Here is a 16,632-nt window from a genome sequence, read left to right as displayed (position 1 = left end):
CAATATTTAAACGTCACTTCCTGTTTCTGTTTCAACATGGCTTCTTGATGTTTAGCTCAAATTAAGCATTTGATGCTATACATTATATAATTTACTTTGTAAGTTACATGATGCATATATGTGGGCTTTCAGTATATGAAAAAAAGATGAGAGCAGTGATCTAATTTACGCTAAAGGTGAGTCATAAACGGATGATTGTGCTGGGATGAGTTTAGGGAGCGTCATTAAAATGCGGACATCGTGGGTAACGTTAAGGTAATATTAATTAGTCAGATAGTCGTTAAGTAGTCAAAGTTTTCCGCATAGTATAGGAAAACATTCATGAGCATGGATGGATGAAAACGTGCAGAATTATACTGTGTAACGTTACTGTTTTATAAAATGAACTGTGCCAGGATAAGCAAAAGCTTGCGATAACCAACTATGCGTGCAGTACAATAATTTATGCAGTATTTTATGATTTTCAAGAATTGCTCAAAGTTGTGCGACCTCTACAAACATTGTATCTTAATAAAACATTTATAAATAATGACAGTATAATAATAAAACCAGAACAGACACACTTTTTATTGTATTTTACACAAATTTATTATAATTCTGTATAATATTATCATAAATATCCATGATTACAATTTGTAAAAGGAGGTTAAAATTTAAGTATTTTTGTTTATAATTTTAATAGTTAATTGAAATCAAAACGTGCATAATTATTCAGTGTTATTTTTTGAATAAACTGAACTACGCCAAAATAAGCAAACTATTGCTATAACCACCTATGCATGTGCAATATTTCATGATTTTCAAAAATTATTTAAAGTTGCAAAAATTATTTCAAATTATTTACAGTATAATAATAAAACCAGACCGCTCACCACGTTTTTATTTTACATTTTACATTTATTATAATTCTAAGAATGAACTTTTTTTTAATTATATAAATGCCAATTAACAAAATGTGTAAAAATATTTAAAATGTAAATGAGTTATAATTTTAAAATTTAATTGCAAGATTTTTTTGTGAACTGTTCACAAAACAAACTAAACCAAAATAAAAGAGCTATTGTAACAAACACTTGTGCTTGTAGTACAATAATAGCAGTTTTTCATGATTTTCAAAAGATGTTACATTTATTAATCATTAGCTTGAGCTTTTTTTATTATTATCCATGAATTAGTAAAAATAAAAAATTTTAGTTAAACATTTATACTTATATTACTTTAAATTAGAATGTTATGTTGTCTTTATCTATAATTTCCTTCAGATAAAATGACTATTAAAATTAAACTGATGTCTTCTGCTTGTCTAGATGGAGATGCTTGCTGAAGGGACCTCTCACGCTCAGCGGGTGTTGTCCTTGCTCAACCAACAGAGAGGTCTTGGCCACTTCTGTGATGCCATGTTGAGCACAGCGAGTGGACAGGTGTATCTGGCCCATCGCAATGTTCTTGCCTGCTTTAGCCACTTGTTCCAAGACCCCGGTTCAAACACGCCATGCATGAAGATCGATCTGGCAATAGAGTGCCCTGATGATGGACTAGAGCTACTGCTTAACTTTTTTTACACTGGTGAACTCCAGTTAGACAACAGCAATTTAGAGAAGATTCACAATGCAGCTAGCAGACTATCAGTGCCGGATTCTCTCATACCTTGCCAGAGTTTGCCAGTTGTAGAGAACTTACAGTCACCTGTTTCGAGTGAAGATGATAAAGACAAACCACTGTTCCCTCTCACATCTGCAGACGCTCAGCCCGATCACACCCCGAAAGGAAAGACTAGATCTAGATCTTGGCAGAGGATGAAAAATAAGCCTGATGCATGCAGGGTAGGTTCAGAGGTCACAGTTAGCGATGATGACCCTTCTGCCTTGACGTCTACTACCACCACACGTTCTGGAAGGCGTGTAAAAGGGCCCAATCGACTAGTCGGGGAAAGTCCCATGGCTACTGTGATGAGGCAGGGAGCAGGAAGAAGAAAACAACCATCTCTTGAAGACAAAGAGCAGGAGATTTCTGCCACCGAGTACGGAGATCACCTCAAACATCAAGACATGAGTGAGACTGAGGTACTCAGTACATCCACATTCAACCAAAAGACATTTATTCAATTCAAATAATTTAAACTTGATCATCTGTGCATTGATCTGACAATTGAATGCATTGATTATAATAGTTGCTGTAATAATGTATCATGTACAATTTAATACCAAATCAAATTTCTTGATTTTACTTGTAATCTGTTGCAGGTGGATGGACCTGTTGATAACCAAAATGACAATGATTTCGACAATGACGACGATGATGACAGTGACAGAGGTGATGGTATGGATCTTCTTATTGAAGGAACTGATGAAGAGTATGTGCCTCATGATTCACCCTGCTCGACCTCAAAGACTCCACGGGGAAAGCGCAAACGACATGAAAAAAGGACCAATAAAGAGAATGGGGAAGGAACATCTAAAGACAGAAAGAAAGGCTCTGTCCAATGTCCAACATGTCATAAAACATTCCTCAGCAAATACTACCTGAAAGTACACAACAGGTATGTTCCTCTTAATATACATATGTATGTTTCAGATTTTCTCATTAAAATTACGGATGGACACATATTTTCAGTACTGAGGAAAATAGATTGTGTTTATGTCTTTGTTTGCCAAGTTCTGTTGTTATTGTTATTTTTTTTTCCAATAATTTTATAATAACATATGTGTTTTAATATCTAATAACAATACATATGCACACACCACCATTCAGAACTTATGAGGTTAGATTTAAAAAAAAAGTTTCTTATGCTCAGTAAGGCTGTTCTTGTTTGAAGATAAATACAATAAAATTGTGAAATAATATTGAAATTTAAAATAACTCTTTTTTTTAAGATTTATTCCTGTGATGCAATGCTGAATTTTTCAGCAGCCATCACTCCAGTATGCTGATTTGCTGCCCAAGAAACATTTATTATTATTATTATTATTATTATTATCATAAGTGATGAAAACAGTTGTGCTGTTTAATAACTTGGAAACGGTGATTCATTTGTGAGTTGAATGTTCAGAAGAACAGCATTTATTTGAATAGAATGCTTTGTGACATTATAAATTTCTAATTATAAAAAGACACATTTGATCAATTTTAATGTGTCCTTGCTGAATAAAAGTATCCATTTCTTTAAAAAAGGTTACTGACCCCAAATGTTTGAATGTTTATATAGAATTAATATTAATATTTTTTTTATAAGTAATTAATTTGACTGATTGTGCCTTAATGTGAAGTTCTGTCTTTCCTTCCTTCTTTCTGTCTGCAAGGAGACATACAGGAGAGAAACCCTTTGAATGTGCTAAATGTGGGAAGTGCTACTATAGGAAGGAAAACCTGCTGGAGCATGAAGCCAGGAATTGTCTTATCAGAGCAGAAGTGGTGAGTTTGAAAGTGGAGGACAATTAACAAAATGCATAAATACAATAACTGTAATGCATAATATTTGGTAGTTACTGATGCACAAATGCAGCTTTTATATCACTAATACTTGCAAATGCAACTTTTGGTTTGTGCCAGGTGTTTTCGTGTTCAAAATGTACCATGACCTTTAAAAAGCGACATGAGCTGCGTCTTCACACGGTCACACACACAGGAGAGATGCCCAATAAGGTATGTCATCCATTGTAGAGGTCAGTGATGACCTTTTATCAAGGGACAGTGTGCTCATGTAATTTTACTTGTCATATTAGTGCACGTCATGCCCTGAGCAGTTCATGCAGAAGAAAGACCTCAGGATCCACATGATTAAAGTTCACGGAGCTCCCAAACCACATGCTGTAAGTGACTCTAGTGCTAATAACTTGGTCGGCAATATCATAATGCCCTGCTATTGAAAACTGAACAAAATATGAGTTCTGATCACTGATGTATTATCTGTCACGTCTCGTCTAGTGCCCGCTGTGTCCCAAGTGTTTCCTGTCCCGCACTGAGCTAAGTCTACACGAGGCAGCCAAACATCGTGGTGAGAAACTGTTTGTGTGTGAGGAGTGCGGCCATCGGGCCTCCAGCCGCAATGGCCTGCAAATGCACATCAAAGCCATTCACAGGTAAACACATGACATGAACAACAAATAACTGAAACATGCTTTACTTATTGTTTAGACTGATTGCTAATTATTTTTGCCTGCTATTCAAAGTCGAGGTTGTTAGCAAATGCTAGAATTATGCATGCAATTGGTGAAAAGACAGTAAATAACATGAATGAAAGAAAGCTGGACAAGAAAGAAACCTTTTTGTGATGTTTATATGTGTAATCCATATTGCATGTTTGTGTTTACTGGTTGAATTCTCGCTGAGCTGGATCTGTTGCACTTCTTTCCAGAAATGAGCGTCCTTTTGTGTGTGAGTTCTGCAATCATGCCTTTACCCAGAAAGCCAATCTCAACATGCACCTTCGAACACATACTGGAGAGAAACCTTTCCAGTGCCACCTCTGCGGCAAGACATTTCGCACACAAGGTAATTTCACAGACAGTGATTTAGCTCTGGCTATTTTGATTTCTAGTTCTTTTTAAAAATCAAATCCATGCAGTTTCTGTATTAGTTTTATTGTTAACCAAATGTTTGCTGAATGTTTGAACAGCGAGTTTGGACAAACACCACCGCACACATACAGGAGAACGGCCATATAGTTGTGAGTTTTGTGAGCAGCGCTTTACTGAGAAAGGCCCTCTCTTACGCCACATAGCCAGCAAACACCAAGAAGGTCGACCTCACTTTTGCCACATCTGCAGCAAAACCTTTAAAGGTAAGATATTTGGACAATTACACGCTTGAGGCAGTTTTGAGAAAGATTATATAGATGGCATAAAGAAAAAAATATTGTTACATATTATTAAAAATTAGATTTTTTTTATTCAAAATAAATTAATAATTTGCATTGTGTGTATGTATGTGTGTGTATATATATATATATATATATATATATATATATATATATATATATATATATATATATATATATAAATAAAACATTTATATGCTGTATAATTTATAATGATTGCTTATATATATATATATATATATATATATATATATATATATATATATATATATATATATATATATATATATAAATAAAACATTTATATGCTGTATAATTTATAATGATTGCTTATATATATATATATATATATATATATATATATATATATATAGTTTAGATTTGTATTGCTTATATATTTTAACATTTTTTCATATATCTAAATTGATATACACACACTTTCTATAATTTATACTACATAAAAAACATGTACTTATTAAATTAAAATAATAATAATTAAATATCCCATAATACCCCATCAGCCATTGAGCAGCTCCGTGTTCATGTACGACGTCACAAAGGCATGAGAAAATTTGAGTGTACTGAATGTGGTTACAAGTTCACCAGACAGGTAGGAATTAGATATATTTATGGATTAACATATATCAGAAAAATAACTTCTACATTTCCTACTTGATGTCAAAGATCTCAGCATCTCTATCCTGCTTTTGGCAGGCACATTTGCGACGACACTCACAGATCCACAACCGTGTGGAGAACTACAACCCCAGACAGAGACGCTTACGTAACCTGGTTGTGGAGGACGAGAGCGCAGCTGCCTCATCTAGTCCTCCCAGCCAGGCAGAGGCTCAGGCTGGACCAGCAGGCATGGTTAACCTGGTTATCCAGCCAGAGGCGATTGTGGTGGAACAGGTCATCTCAGCCTCTGCTGGAGGAACAGGAGGAGAGCAGGCCACATATTCAATGACTGATGGAGCAGTGAGTGGTGAACAGACTGGGATTGCTCTGACTGGAAGGCCAGATGGTGGAGTGGAGCAGACTCCGTTCACTGTAACAGATGTGATGGAGCAGACCCTGCTGGTGACCGAAGCATACCCCATCCATCAGTCCAGTGTGGTGGTGGAACTGCCCAGCTCTGCAGCTGATGGGAAAGTCTAAATGATGGGACTTATTGACTCCAGCGCAACAAAGCTACTTGACAAAGTATGCAGTTTAAAGGGTTAGTTCACCTAAAAATGACAATTCTGTCATTAATTACTCGCCCTCATGTTAATCCAAACCCGTTAGACCTTTATTCATTTTTGTAACACCAATTAAGATATTTTTAATAAAATCCGAGAGCTCTCTAACCCTCCATAGACAGCAAGGGTCCTACCATGATCCAGGCACAGAAAGGTAGTAAGAACATCGTTAAAATAGTCCATGCGACACAGTGGTTCAACCGTAATTTTACGAAGCAATGAAAATACTTTTTGTGTGCAAAGAAAACAATAACGACTTCATTCAATGATCTCTTCTCTTCCGGGACAGTCCTCTGCCATTATCAAAGCAACGCACATGCATCAATAATGGTGGAGGCTTGTCCCAGAAGAGAAAAAATCATTGAATAAAGTTGTTTTTGTTTTCTTTGTGCACAAAAAGATGACAAAGGTCTTACAGGTTTGGATCGGGTGAGTAATTAATGACAGAATGGTCAGTTTTAGGTGAATTATCCCTTTAAGAGACATTGTAAATAAATAGCTTTTTTGCATGATGAAACATTATATTAATTTATATTAATTTATTATCTTCAAAGAAGTTGTAAATTACAGTGGACCTGGTTGTATCAAGCATGATGATGCAAGATCATCTTGAGATTTACATTACTACATTTTTGTGATCAATAGGAGTTCGCTACTGGAGTCAGTAAAAGTCATTTGAACCTAGCTTCTGCGAAAATGTTTAGTGGTTAATTATGTTTTTCAGTAAGACTGTGTCTACAATTATTAATTGAAAATGTTCTTTCGCTGTTTGGATGAATGGACTTAAAAGCTTTTTTTTCTTAAGATTTTTATTCTATAAAGAAAAACTAATGCATTATGCCTCTCTTATTTGTACTTGAAGTTACAGGATGTTTGGCAAAATTGGATACAATAACATGTGACCAAAGTTCTTGTAAGAGAATGTCTAGGATTTATTCAGCATCTGGAAGGCATAATATAAATGAAAGACTATAGTAATACAAGAAAACAGTCATGAGTTTCATGTATTCTCTTGTTTTAATGGAATAAATAATTCTAGTCATTATTCTAACTGTATGGAAAATTAGATATATCTAACACAAATCTGTGAAGGGCTGCGCAGAACATTTGAATCTAAAACCGTGTCGGACAACTCTCTTGCGATTGTGATCTTACTACATATACACAAAAAAAGCGCAAAAAGTAACAGTGCTGGCAGTCATTTATTGATTGACCACACAAACATTACACAAATCATCGCCTTCTCTGTATTGTATGAATGATTTTGCCCACTAAACAAACTAAACATTCTGTAAGGAAAATAAAATAAACATCAAGTACCACTTAAGTGTGTCGTAAATAGTTTCATAAGTACTTGTATTGTCAAACATACATTTACTCAAGAAAAACAAGATACTGAATTACTACTTCCAGTTTTTAGTACAGCATCTGAATACAATTTGACAAAAATCCATTCCTCATGTTTTCTTAATGATCGCAGACAGCTTAATAAAAAACAAGTTATTTCTCAAAAATTATAACACCTTCCTCTAAAATAAACTGAGTAGATAATAACAAACTTAATTTAATATTAAAATAGGAGTTGAAAATCAAGTCGGATAAAAATTCACAAAAAAAAAGTGTGATCACTGCATGCACGCTAGATTGTGTGAAATATGTAATTCTAGCAAGATGAATATTAAACAATGGGTTATGCTGGGACACAGTTATGTTAATCTGTCAAACAAAATGTTGTTTTTGGAAAATCTTGGATTCTCCTAAATATTTAATTTCAGACTTTTTACAGTGTATATAAAAACATTTGTTATCCACATTGCAGAATACTGTTGAATCACGTTACTTTCACCTTTTGGAAAGATTGGGTCCCAAAATTATCATTTTTTTTAAAAGCAATTTTACTTCACATTAGGTTATGGCATTTATATTAGATTACATTTTTTTGTGGATGTTGACGAAGTTGCAATGTTAGGAGGTCCATGCTGAATTATAGAATAAATAAAGAAAAATTAGCATAACCTTCATGCAGTTTCCATGGTATGGATTGCTTGAAATTCGCTAAACATGATAGACACCATTTCATGAGTCACTTCACTCAAGTGTCTGTTCAAGGTAAACACAGTCAGCATTAGAAATGCATGCAACAATTAAAGCTGTAGTAACACTGGGTTACTGGGAGAAATAATGCAAACATTGATTGTCCATTCACCAGCTCCCTTTGCTGCCCAGTTGAGGTGAACATGTCATAAAGTGCAAAACACAGAGTAGCAACGTCACATGAATGACCTTCAGTCTCATGTTTCCAGAAGTTCTCAATGCACTTCATTGACATCTTGGTTGTGGTTCTGATTGACATTGTTGTTGTGGTTGTGAAGTGCCTGGTTGCGGTGGTGTCTGTGGAAGTGGATGGCATTGGCCTCAGGTATGTCGATGGGTTCAAAGGTGCTTGGAACAAGAGGCATGAACTGTCGGAATATGCTGACACTTCCATGCCAGAAGGTGGGCTGGGGGAGCCGGCCAGCTGGGGTCCAAGATCGAGTAGAGGGGTCGTAGACCTCTACCACATCAGATAGCTCAAAAGTGTTGTCATAGCCACCGGACACATAGAGTCGACCACCCAGAGCTGCTACACTGCCTCCAACATGAACCTGTGGAAAGTGAGACATTTTAGTTATCTGCGTGAATGCCTAATGTGGGTCAATAATGTAATGCTCATTTATTGTCCCATTAAATTGTTGAAAAAAACAATAAAAACGCAATGCATACATATGAATGATGCATTTATATAGCGCTTTATTGCTGTACACCATATAGTGATTTAAATATACGTTTTTAATGTTTGAATTAACATTTTGATATTTTTGGAGTGCAACACAACTGTCCTGGTATAAAAATACGAAACAAATCATATTAAATCATAGCAAATAATATAAAATTAAAAGAAAAAACAATCTTGGATAATTTTGAATCTTTTATTATTATTATTATTATATAATTATTTGTTAGAAAAAATAAATACACAACTATTAATTAATTAAATAATAAATTTAACCACTTTTTAATTTGTGAAAACCTTTGTCTAGTAAATCCAGGATATGTGGTGTTGACCAGAAAAAACATCGTCCAACCATCATGCAGAAATGTGCAAAACAAAACAACCTAAAACTGGAAATTTTATCATAGAGAGGACTCCGCAGACCCTCATGACTGGTTGAGGTCAACGAGTCTCCTAAAATATCCAACAACATTTCATGCCAATTTGTTTCTTAAGTTGGTAGCTAATTTATATAAATTGGGTTTTATTCAATCTGCTTGTGCCCTAGTGACTGTTATGTTTAGAGGTACTTACCTTTTTCTTAAAAAAAATAAATCAACACTTTGTAAAATAGTCATGTTTTCTTGTGAGATTGGGATGAAATATCAGATCATTTGACCTTTTTATGACAAGGTCAGTTCAGGTTGTAAAATGTCATGAAAGGTGTGGTCACGTCAGCAAAATTTCACAAGCAAAAGGGTCCACTGTCAATAGTGATGCGATGACCAACTTAAACCTGATGCAAAATCTGTATGGAAAAATGTCTCGCCCTCAAGCAAAATTCCAGATCACGTGGATTACTATTAAAATGACTCAATTTGACTTGTGAAAATTTGCTAAACAGTGGTAAATGTGATTGCACCTTAAAAGAGTGAAACAAGGTAAAACAGACATACTTGTGTCATGGGACTAATCTTATCCCATTCGTTTTTCTGTGGGTTGTAGACATCTACTTCTGCCGAATCATCCCTGAAACAACAGTTGTCATGAGAAACATGGAAACCTCACTTCCTTTGTTTCTTTTTGGATATTTAAAACTGGATATTTAAAATTGTGGGAAAAAATTGAGCACCTTACCTTACAAAGTAGATCAACCCATTTAGGGTCACTGTTTTGGGGGCAAAGGACCACGGAGGCAGTTCTCCACTGTTCACTAGTGACCAGCGGTTGCTTTCAGCATCGTAGCACTGAATTGTCATTGTGTCCTCTCCGGTTAAGGAGCCAATGGCATAGAGTCGCCCCCTACACACTGTAGTAGAACAGTTATCTATGGGATGTGGCATGGGTGGAAGGGCCTCCCAGCAGTCTAGAGTATGATCGTAGCGCTCTGTGCTGTCAGAGGCTACCACATAGAGTTGACCCTTCAGGACGCAGGAGCTGTGGTACTCTCTGGCTTTCAGCATGGGGGAGACCTCCGTCCACTCATTCACACTGGAGTTGTATCGCCAAACGCAATCATACAGACGTGATCCATCTGAGCCACCTGTCGTAAATGAAGCAGGTTGGAAAGCTTAAACACAATACCAAACAGCCAGAAATAGAACAGACGTTCTTTCCTATCATTTATCAACCCTATTTTTCAAACTTGCCTACACTAATAGACTCGCATTGTGTCACTCTTCAGGGTTACTGCTATAAATTGGGATAATTTGGGATTATTAATGATAGTTGAAAAAAGTACCAGGACAAAATGTTGTTTGATTCTGTTAACGGTTCTTGTGTAGCCTGATTACAGAATGAATTACTTCATCTTTTTAGTGAAACAAACAAACAGCTTACAACTAAAGGTGTGGGCATATTAGTGAAATTTCAGCAAAAAATATTCATTTTTATTGTCAGCACTAGTGTGGCGAACAATGAAGCACAGCTCTCGGAAAGTCGCATTCAAACCAAGCAGCTTTCTTGAACCTATATTTCGAAATCTGAGTAGACTAGGGGTTTCGCCCACGCGCAAAATTTGAGATTATGTGGATTCCTACTGAAATTACTGGAGTTCGCCTGTGAAAATTACAATGGTTAAATGTAATTGCACCCTAGAGAGATAGTACTCCTGAAAATGAAAAATTTGTCATCATTTACTCCCCCTTATGTCGTTCCGAACCTGTATGAGTTCCTTTCTTATGCTGAACACAAAAGAAGATATTTTGAAGAATACTGGCAACCAAACAGTTGATGGCCCATTATCCCTCTTTCCCTACCATGGAAGTCAATGGGGACCAACAACTGTTTGGGCCTTCAAAACATTCTTCAAAATCTCTTTTTTTTATTCAACATAAGAAAGAAACTTATACAGGTTTGGAATGACATGGAGGCGAGTAGATGATGACAATTTTCTTTTTTGGGTGAACTATTCCTTTAACTGACTTAATGTAGTTATTGACTAGTTGTTCATTTTATATGTAGTATAAATACACATTATGCGTTTAGTTAGCAATATTATATAAAAAAAATGATTGAAATATTACCATTTTTGTTTCGAGCATGTTATGTTATTTAATAAACAGTTAAGATAAGTTTTTTTATTGGAATCATTAAAGTCGTTAAAATGCAAGTGTAAATTCACCTTTTGGAAGAATCTTTTCAAATTTATAATTTATCATTTTTATCAACATAACCAATTGTATTTACTTTACACCAAATATTACTTGAAAGTAGTAAAATAATGGTTAAAGAACCAGAATCATTGAGTGGGATCGGAACTGTTGAATTCCTTTGTCAGTGCTCAGTCACCTTTTTAAACACCACTTACATAACAGCAAAGGACACTTAAAATAGAAGCAGCATTTAACCGCAATTGAAACATTGTCCATTCCTGAAGGTAACGGTTACGTAACCTGAAATCACGTTACCCACTGCTGATCTAACAGAACATTATGTCCTGTCACCACACGCTTACATAGCTGAATATGCAAGGGTTTATTTATACATTGGCTGCCATGTTGTAAACAGTTTGGAAAGCAGGACACTGAGCCTGCGGGATTTGTGCTTTCTTCTGTTACCTTAGCATGAAATAATTACGGCACAAGCTGAACCTGCTAGTTGAGTATGAGTTTGTCCCACAAGGAAACGTCATCAGTGTACTAACCTGTCACGTAAATGTCACTGCCCAGGGCGGCTATGCTGTAGCCACCTCCAAGGTGGTCTGGGAATTCTGCTAAGTATCTCCACTGTCCAGTCTGTGGGTTGTAACAATCCACAGTAACAAGCTCATCACAGTCTTGATCACATCCTCCTACCACCACCAGAATTTCGGCCAGGCCGGTGGACGGACGTGGGCGCATTCGATGGCTGGGTCGGTCATGGCGGTCATATTCGTAAGACTGAAAGCTGCGTGCCTCACTGACTAACCGCAAACAGGCTGGCGACAAGTAGACCAGTGGATCACTCTCCACATGGGCCAGAAGATAAAAACGGCGAACAAATGGCAGGCGTACTTGCTGCAACAACTCAGGCCAGTAATGCAACCGGTGCTGCAAGTCGGCTTTAACCCAGCGCACTGCAATCTGGTATGCCGTTTCTTCCTTATCCACACACAGTCCGTCATCAGACACAAACTCCAGCAGCCGCTTCCATGACAATCGTTCAAAGTCCATGCTCTTCGCCAGCTCCACGATGTTCTTCAGCACAAAACGTCGAGAACTAGTTACTAGTTCACGACAGGCATAAGCCTCTGCGAAGTCCTGGATTTCCAAGCAGTTGGAAACATCAAGTCTTTGCTCCAGGAATGCGCAGCATGCTTCTTTGACGGATGGGAACTGGAAGAGGTCCGCCGTCTTGAGCAGGAGGTCCACGTTGTCGTGCGTGACGGTCACGCGACCCGTGTAGCAAAAGTCCACCAGGAGGCCCAACAGTTCAGCCGATACTTCGTGTAGCACCACACGGTCCATGGCGCTCTCTCGCAGTGTACCGGCAAACATGGCACGGAAGTAGGTGCTGGCAGCTGCTAGCACAGTTCGATGGCAGTGGAACTCTTTGCCTTCAGCGCACAAAGTGACATCGAAGAACTTGCGCTCGGCGCGGAGCTCGTGGATGCCACGAAGCAAGTTGACAGCGTGGGCCGTATCGAAGAAGGGCAACATAGAGGGCTGCGTTTGTAAAACTGGTTTCTCCATTGCTTACGGTATTTCTCTTGGCGTATGTCTGGTCAGAATTCTGGAATATCTTTAAAGAGAGAACAGAAGTTTTATTACTAGTTTGAAGTAGTTTCTCATTTGAACTAAAACAAGTTCTAAAAAACAGAAAACCCCAAATTGAAGTTTCAGCCTACCTGTGTATCTTCTCAAAGCGTTTAAATTTGTGAAACACAGTAGCTTCTAGAACCAAATATCATGCGGTTATGATGAATGTGTGCAACCGTTGGTCTCTTAAGTGTGCTCGTTGTGTCTGGTCTATAAATACTCCAGCAGTGTCCATTTTCACAGGCTGGGGGGGGGGTTCCGCACACCCTTTAGCTTCACTTACTGGTGATTACAGAAACTTCTCCACTGAGTAACTTCTCATACAGCAACAAATCTAAAGAAGGTTTAAAGGGGTAGTTCAGCCAGAAATAAAACTGTGAGATCATTTACTTTAATCTCATGTCATTCCATTAGTATCGTTTCTTTTTTCATTGAAGCACAAAGGAAAGAATTATCTTTTCCAAATAAAAAAACATGACTTGTGAAAAGAACAAAAAGGAACAAAAAAAAGTATCACAGAAGTAATCGATATTATACAAGTTGTGTGCTATATATAAGTTTTTGAGGCAGTATGTGAGTGTTGATTGAGAAAAAGATTTCTCTCTCTGTTGTTGCTCTCAAACTCATTTGCCAACAAAAAGGCCCGTTTACACCAAGAACGGTAACTACATTAGCATTTGCGTCAGCTTATGATAATGTTCTGTTTATTATAAGCATACCATGCAGTTATGTTGTATGTCACTTTAAATGCTAAACCATTTGGCTGTCAATTTTCATCGTTCATCAGTTGAAAAAAAGAGGAAAAATATAATTGGAATCACTTTCAGAACTGTGTTGTTGTTGTTGTTATAACTGTGGTGTGGACTTCCCTATTGACGTAGAATTAGAATGATTATTAAAACTTCATAGTTATAGTTAGCATTATAGTTATGGTCCTTAGTGTGAATGCTTCTTAACTACTCAAATTTTGGTCTGTTTATCATAAAAAGCTATTGTATGACTTCAGAAGACACAAAATAAAATAGTTATGTTTTATTAAACTTGGCAGTATAAATTACCATTCACTTACATTGCGTGGAAAAGAGCAGCTCAGACATTCTTCTGGTGTGTTTCACAGAAGAAGAAAGTAATACATATGATATGAGGGTGAAAAAATAATTGACAAAATGTACATTTTGGGTAAACTGTCCTTTTAAAGTAAGATGAACAAATTCTAAATTATACAATATTCTGCTCACAAGTTATTTCATAAAATGAAAGCATTTAGCAGTCTTCATAAATATGCACTACACTGTTTCTCCTCTATATTATATTTCTATTCTCAACATGAGTCACATGGCAGGTAGATAAAGTAAGGGATTTTTCAATGGCAGTGTGAGTTTAAAATAAAATGACATTTCCATCTACAGGGTCAGGTATCAAAACAGGCTGGCAAACACACGAGTCCTTGAAGGCATAACAAAAGCATAGCTTATACTGAAGAGCCATGTGACAAGCAGCTCAGTGAAATTTATGAAGGTTGGGATGAGAGAGGGAGAGAGAGCGAAGGGCCCCAAAGGGTCAACAAACTGCAGAGAAATAGACCTGCTCTGAACAGCAAAGCTCTACAATTTTCAGTGAGACCTACATTATGCATAGCATTAGCGGGCTTGAGGAATAATGCATTAATTTGTGCATGTACTGGGCTCCTGAGAGGCTGGGTATTTTTGGAATGCATTAGATGCCAATACATATTCTCCATAATGCAGCATCTCAGTGTTGCATATTAGGCAATTTGCATACCAAGTTACTTACTAGTAGTCTGTTTACCAGTTGGTCCGAGAATAGCATGGCTAGCAGTGACCAACACAAGACTTCTCATGACTTGTCAATAAGGTGTCATGATCTATAGTTATGAGACATGATTCATGACCTTACACAGGAAACGCACCTCTGTGATGTAGTATGGACTGCCATTTCAACTTTAGGGCTTTCTAAAACATTAGTTTACTCAAAATCCTTATCTGTAAAACAAAATATTTTTAAAATAAGCATAACACCATTATTGAGTTAGACTGAACTTCAAATGTGTCTGTTTACTAGATCCTTGCAACCAGTGGACTTTCTCTGTACAACTATAAAATAACAAACCCCTTTATGAACCCCTCAGGGCCTCTCTTCCATCTGCAGAGCCATTGTACACCCTGTGTGTTTCTCTAACCCACCAGTGGCCTGCAGTCTAATGTTGTACCTGACTGAGAGATGCCCATCATAACACAGCTGCCATGGCTCTGCATACCATCAGCACAAACCCAAAGGAGCTGAGCATGTTTGGGCCTTGGGACAACCACAATAAGCTTCACTCTATATAGCCAGTTAAACCAGTCCTCAATTCATCACATTTATGCTGAGATAGGATTTTTTCTTTCATGGGAATCGGCGTGTGTATACACACACACACACACACACACACACACACACACACACACACACACACACACACAGTGTTATATTGTATATATACATTTTATATATAATTTCTTCAAATTATATACTTGTCCTCTTCTCTCACTTTCAATTGAAAGTGAACAAAAATAGGTAAGTTAACGTTAGGTAGGTAACAATCTAACCATCAGCATTTAGACGTGGGATGGGATTCAAGCAAGTTTTACCCTTTCATCAGACCTTTTTGCTATAGTCTATAGCCAAGAGACCTTCAAAATCCAGTCTATTTTAAGATTTGACCTGATGGTAAATGTCACGCATTGCTCATCTTCACCTCCTGCCATCTACATACCAACGAGGCTTCACGGAACAACGGTTTCTAATATATGTTTAATCCACTGAATTAATCACAAAGACTTCAGCGTTATGATCGCTACAGAAACGAAACACACGTGAAATCGGTTTCCGACACAATAACCGTCTGCTGTTTGTCTCCTTCGGTTGAGAAAAACAACACGAGAAGCGTCACATTTTCACCTTCATACATACACAGGCTGTTCCTGACGCTTTTCTACTTACCGAAGCCAGCTATGAACGATTTCGGTTGCTCTCCGCCTCGGATAATTTGACAGAATGGTATAAATTGTCCTATTAGCGCTTAGCTTTGCTAGTGTGTGCGTCTGTTTTCTCTTCGCTCATGTCAGCGCCTTGACTCCGCATCATAAGAGACCCTCATTGGACACGATAACGTGATCTCTCTCAAGTTTGACTGTCCAAACTGTTGAACTCATGGACGCTCATTACATTGAGATTCTCTGTTCGCTTTCTGCGTGAAACCGGTATGTTTGTACAGACTCACTAAAACTGTCGAGTCTCTTAAAAAAGATAATAGAGAATCAAGTTTTGCGATAAACACTGTTGCTAACTCTCGCGAGACAAGCAACCGCAGCTTCAAAAACAAGCCCAAAACAAGCCCAATATTTTGTTGATGATTTATTATCATCAATACTATTTATTATCAATAAATGAGCCTGCAACATATTAAACTGAAACCACTCTTGTATCTGAAAAACAAAAACAGAAGCTATTTTACAAAAATCAGCAAACTGCAACAAGTGGGAACAAAACTAATCTCCAATAACCTGTGAGCAGAATAGGATT

The 16,632-nt window shown here is 37.1% G+C and overlaps 2 protein-coding genes across 3 annotated transcripts; one reads left to right on the top strand and one right to left on the bottom strand.

Moving 5' to 3' along the window:
* The first annotated feature begins 1 nt into the window (after position 1).
* LOC306860586 (telomere zinc finger-associated protein-like) lies at positions 2 to 7,101 on the top strand. Its single transcript, XM_079402351.1, has 11 exons — positions 2 to 176; positions 1,308 to 2,063; positions 2,244 to 2,539; positions 3,300 to 3,411; positions 3,550 to 3,642; positions 3,723 to 3,809; positions 3,925 to 4,079; positions 4,355 to 4,491; positions 4,616 to 4,780; positions 5,338 to 5,426; positions 5,531 to 7,101. Exons 2-11 carry the CDS (start codon positions 1,308 to 1,310, stop codon positions 5,972 to 5,974), a joined length of 2,334 nt encoding a protein of 777 aa, XP_079258477.1. The 5' UTR covers positions 2 to 176; the 3' UTR covers positions 5,975 to 7,101.
* Positions 6,971 to 16,424, bottom strand: klhl21 (kelch-like family member 21). Of its 2 annotated transcripts, XM_079402353.1 has the most exons (6): positions 16,051 to 16,405; positions 13,137 to 13,381; positions 11,955 to 13,030; positions 9,947 to 10,352; positions 9,766 to 9,838; positions 6,971 to 8,702 (listed from the first exon to the last, which is right to left on the bottom strand). In XM_079402353.1, exons 3-6 carry the CDS (start codon positions 12,979 to 12,981, stop codon positions 8,367 to 8,369), a joined length of 1,842 nt encoding a protein of 613 aa, XP_079258479.1. In that variant the 5' UTR covers positions 12,982 to 13,030; positions 13,137 to 13,381; positions 16,051 to 16,405; the 3' UTR covers positions 6,971 to 8,366. The 2 variants fall into 2 exon arrangements, with proteins under 2 accessions (XP_079258479.1, XP_079258478.1); XM_079402352.1 differs by lacking the exon at positions 13,137 to 13,381 and having other exon boundaries at positions 16,051 to 16,424.
* Positions 16,425 to 16,632: the final 208 nt, after the last annotated feature.

Source organism: Barbus barbus, assembly GCF_936440315.1.
Source record: "Barbus barbus genome assembly, chromosome: 41".
Classification (NCBI taxonomy): Eukaryota; Metazoa; Chordata; class Actinopteri; order Cypriniformes; family Cyprinidae; genus Barbus; species Barbus barbus.
The sequence above is the reverse complement of the archived record's forward strand: the minus strand, read 5'-3'. Positions and strand labels throughout refer to the sequence as shown.

What these genes read in the sequence shown, in the direction of transcription:
- LOC306860586 (XM_079402351.1), top strand. Translation starts at nt 1,308, where the DNA reads ATGGAGATGCTTGCTGAAGGGACCTCTCACGCTCAGCGGGTGTTGTCC. An exon ending in AAGACATGAGTGAGACTGAG is followed by an intron (nt 2,064 to 2,243) that starts GTACTCAGTACA and finishes AATCTGTTGCAG; the next exon opens with GTGGATGGACCTGTTGATAA. An exon ending in GTTACAAGTTCACCAGACAG is followed by an intron (nt 5,427 to 5,530) that starts GTAGGAATTAGA and finishes TGCTTTTGGCAG; the next exon opens with GCACATTTGCGACGACACTC.
- klhl21 (XM_079402352.1), bottom strand. Translation starts at nt 12,981, where the DNA reads ATGGAGAAACCAGTTTTACAAACGCAGCCCTCTATGTTGCCCTTCTTC. An exon ending in CAGTGACATTTACGTGACAG is followed by an intron (nt 10,353 to 11,954) that starts GTTAGTACACTG and finishes CATTTACGACAG; the next exon opens with GTGGCTCAGATGGATCACGT. An exon ending in AGATTAGTCCCATGACACAA is followed by an intron (nt 8,703 to 9,765) that starts GTATGTCTGTTT and finishes CACTTTCCACAG; the next exon opens with GTTCATGTTGGAGGCAGTGT.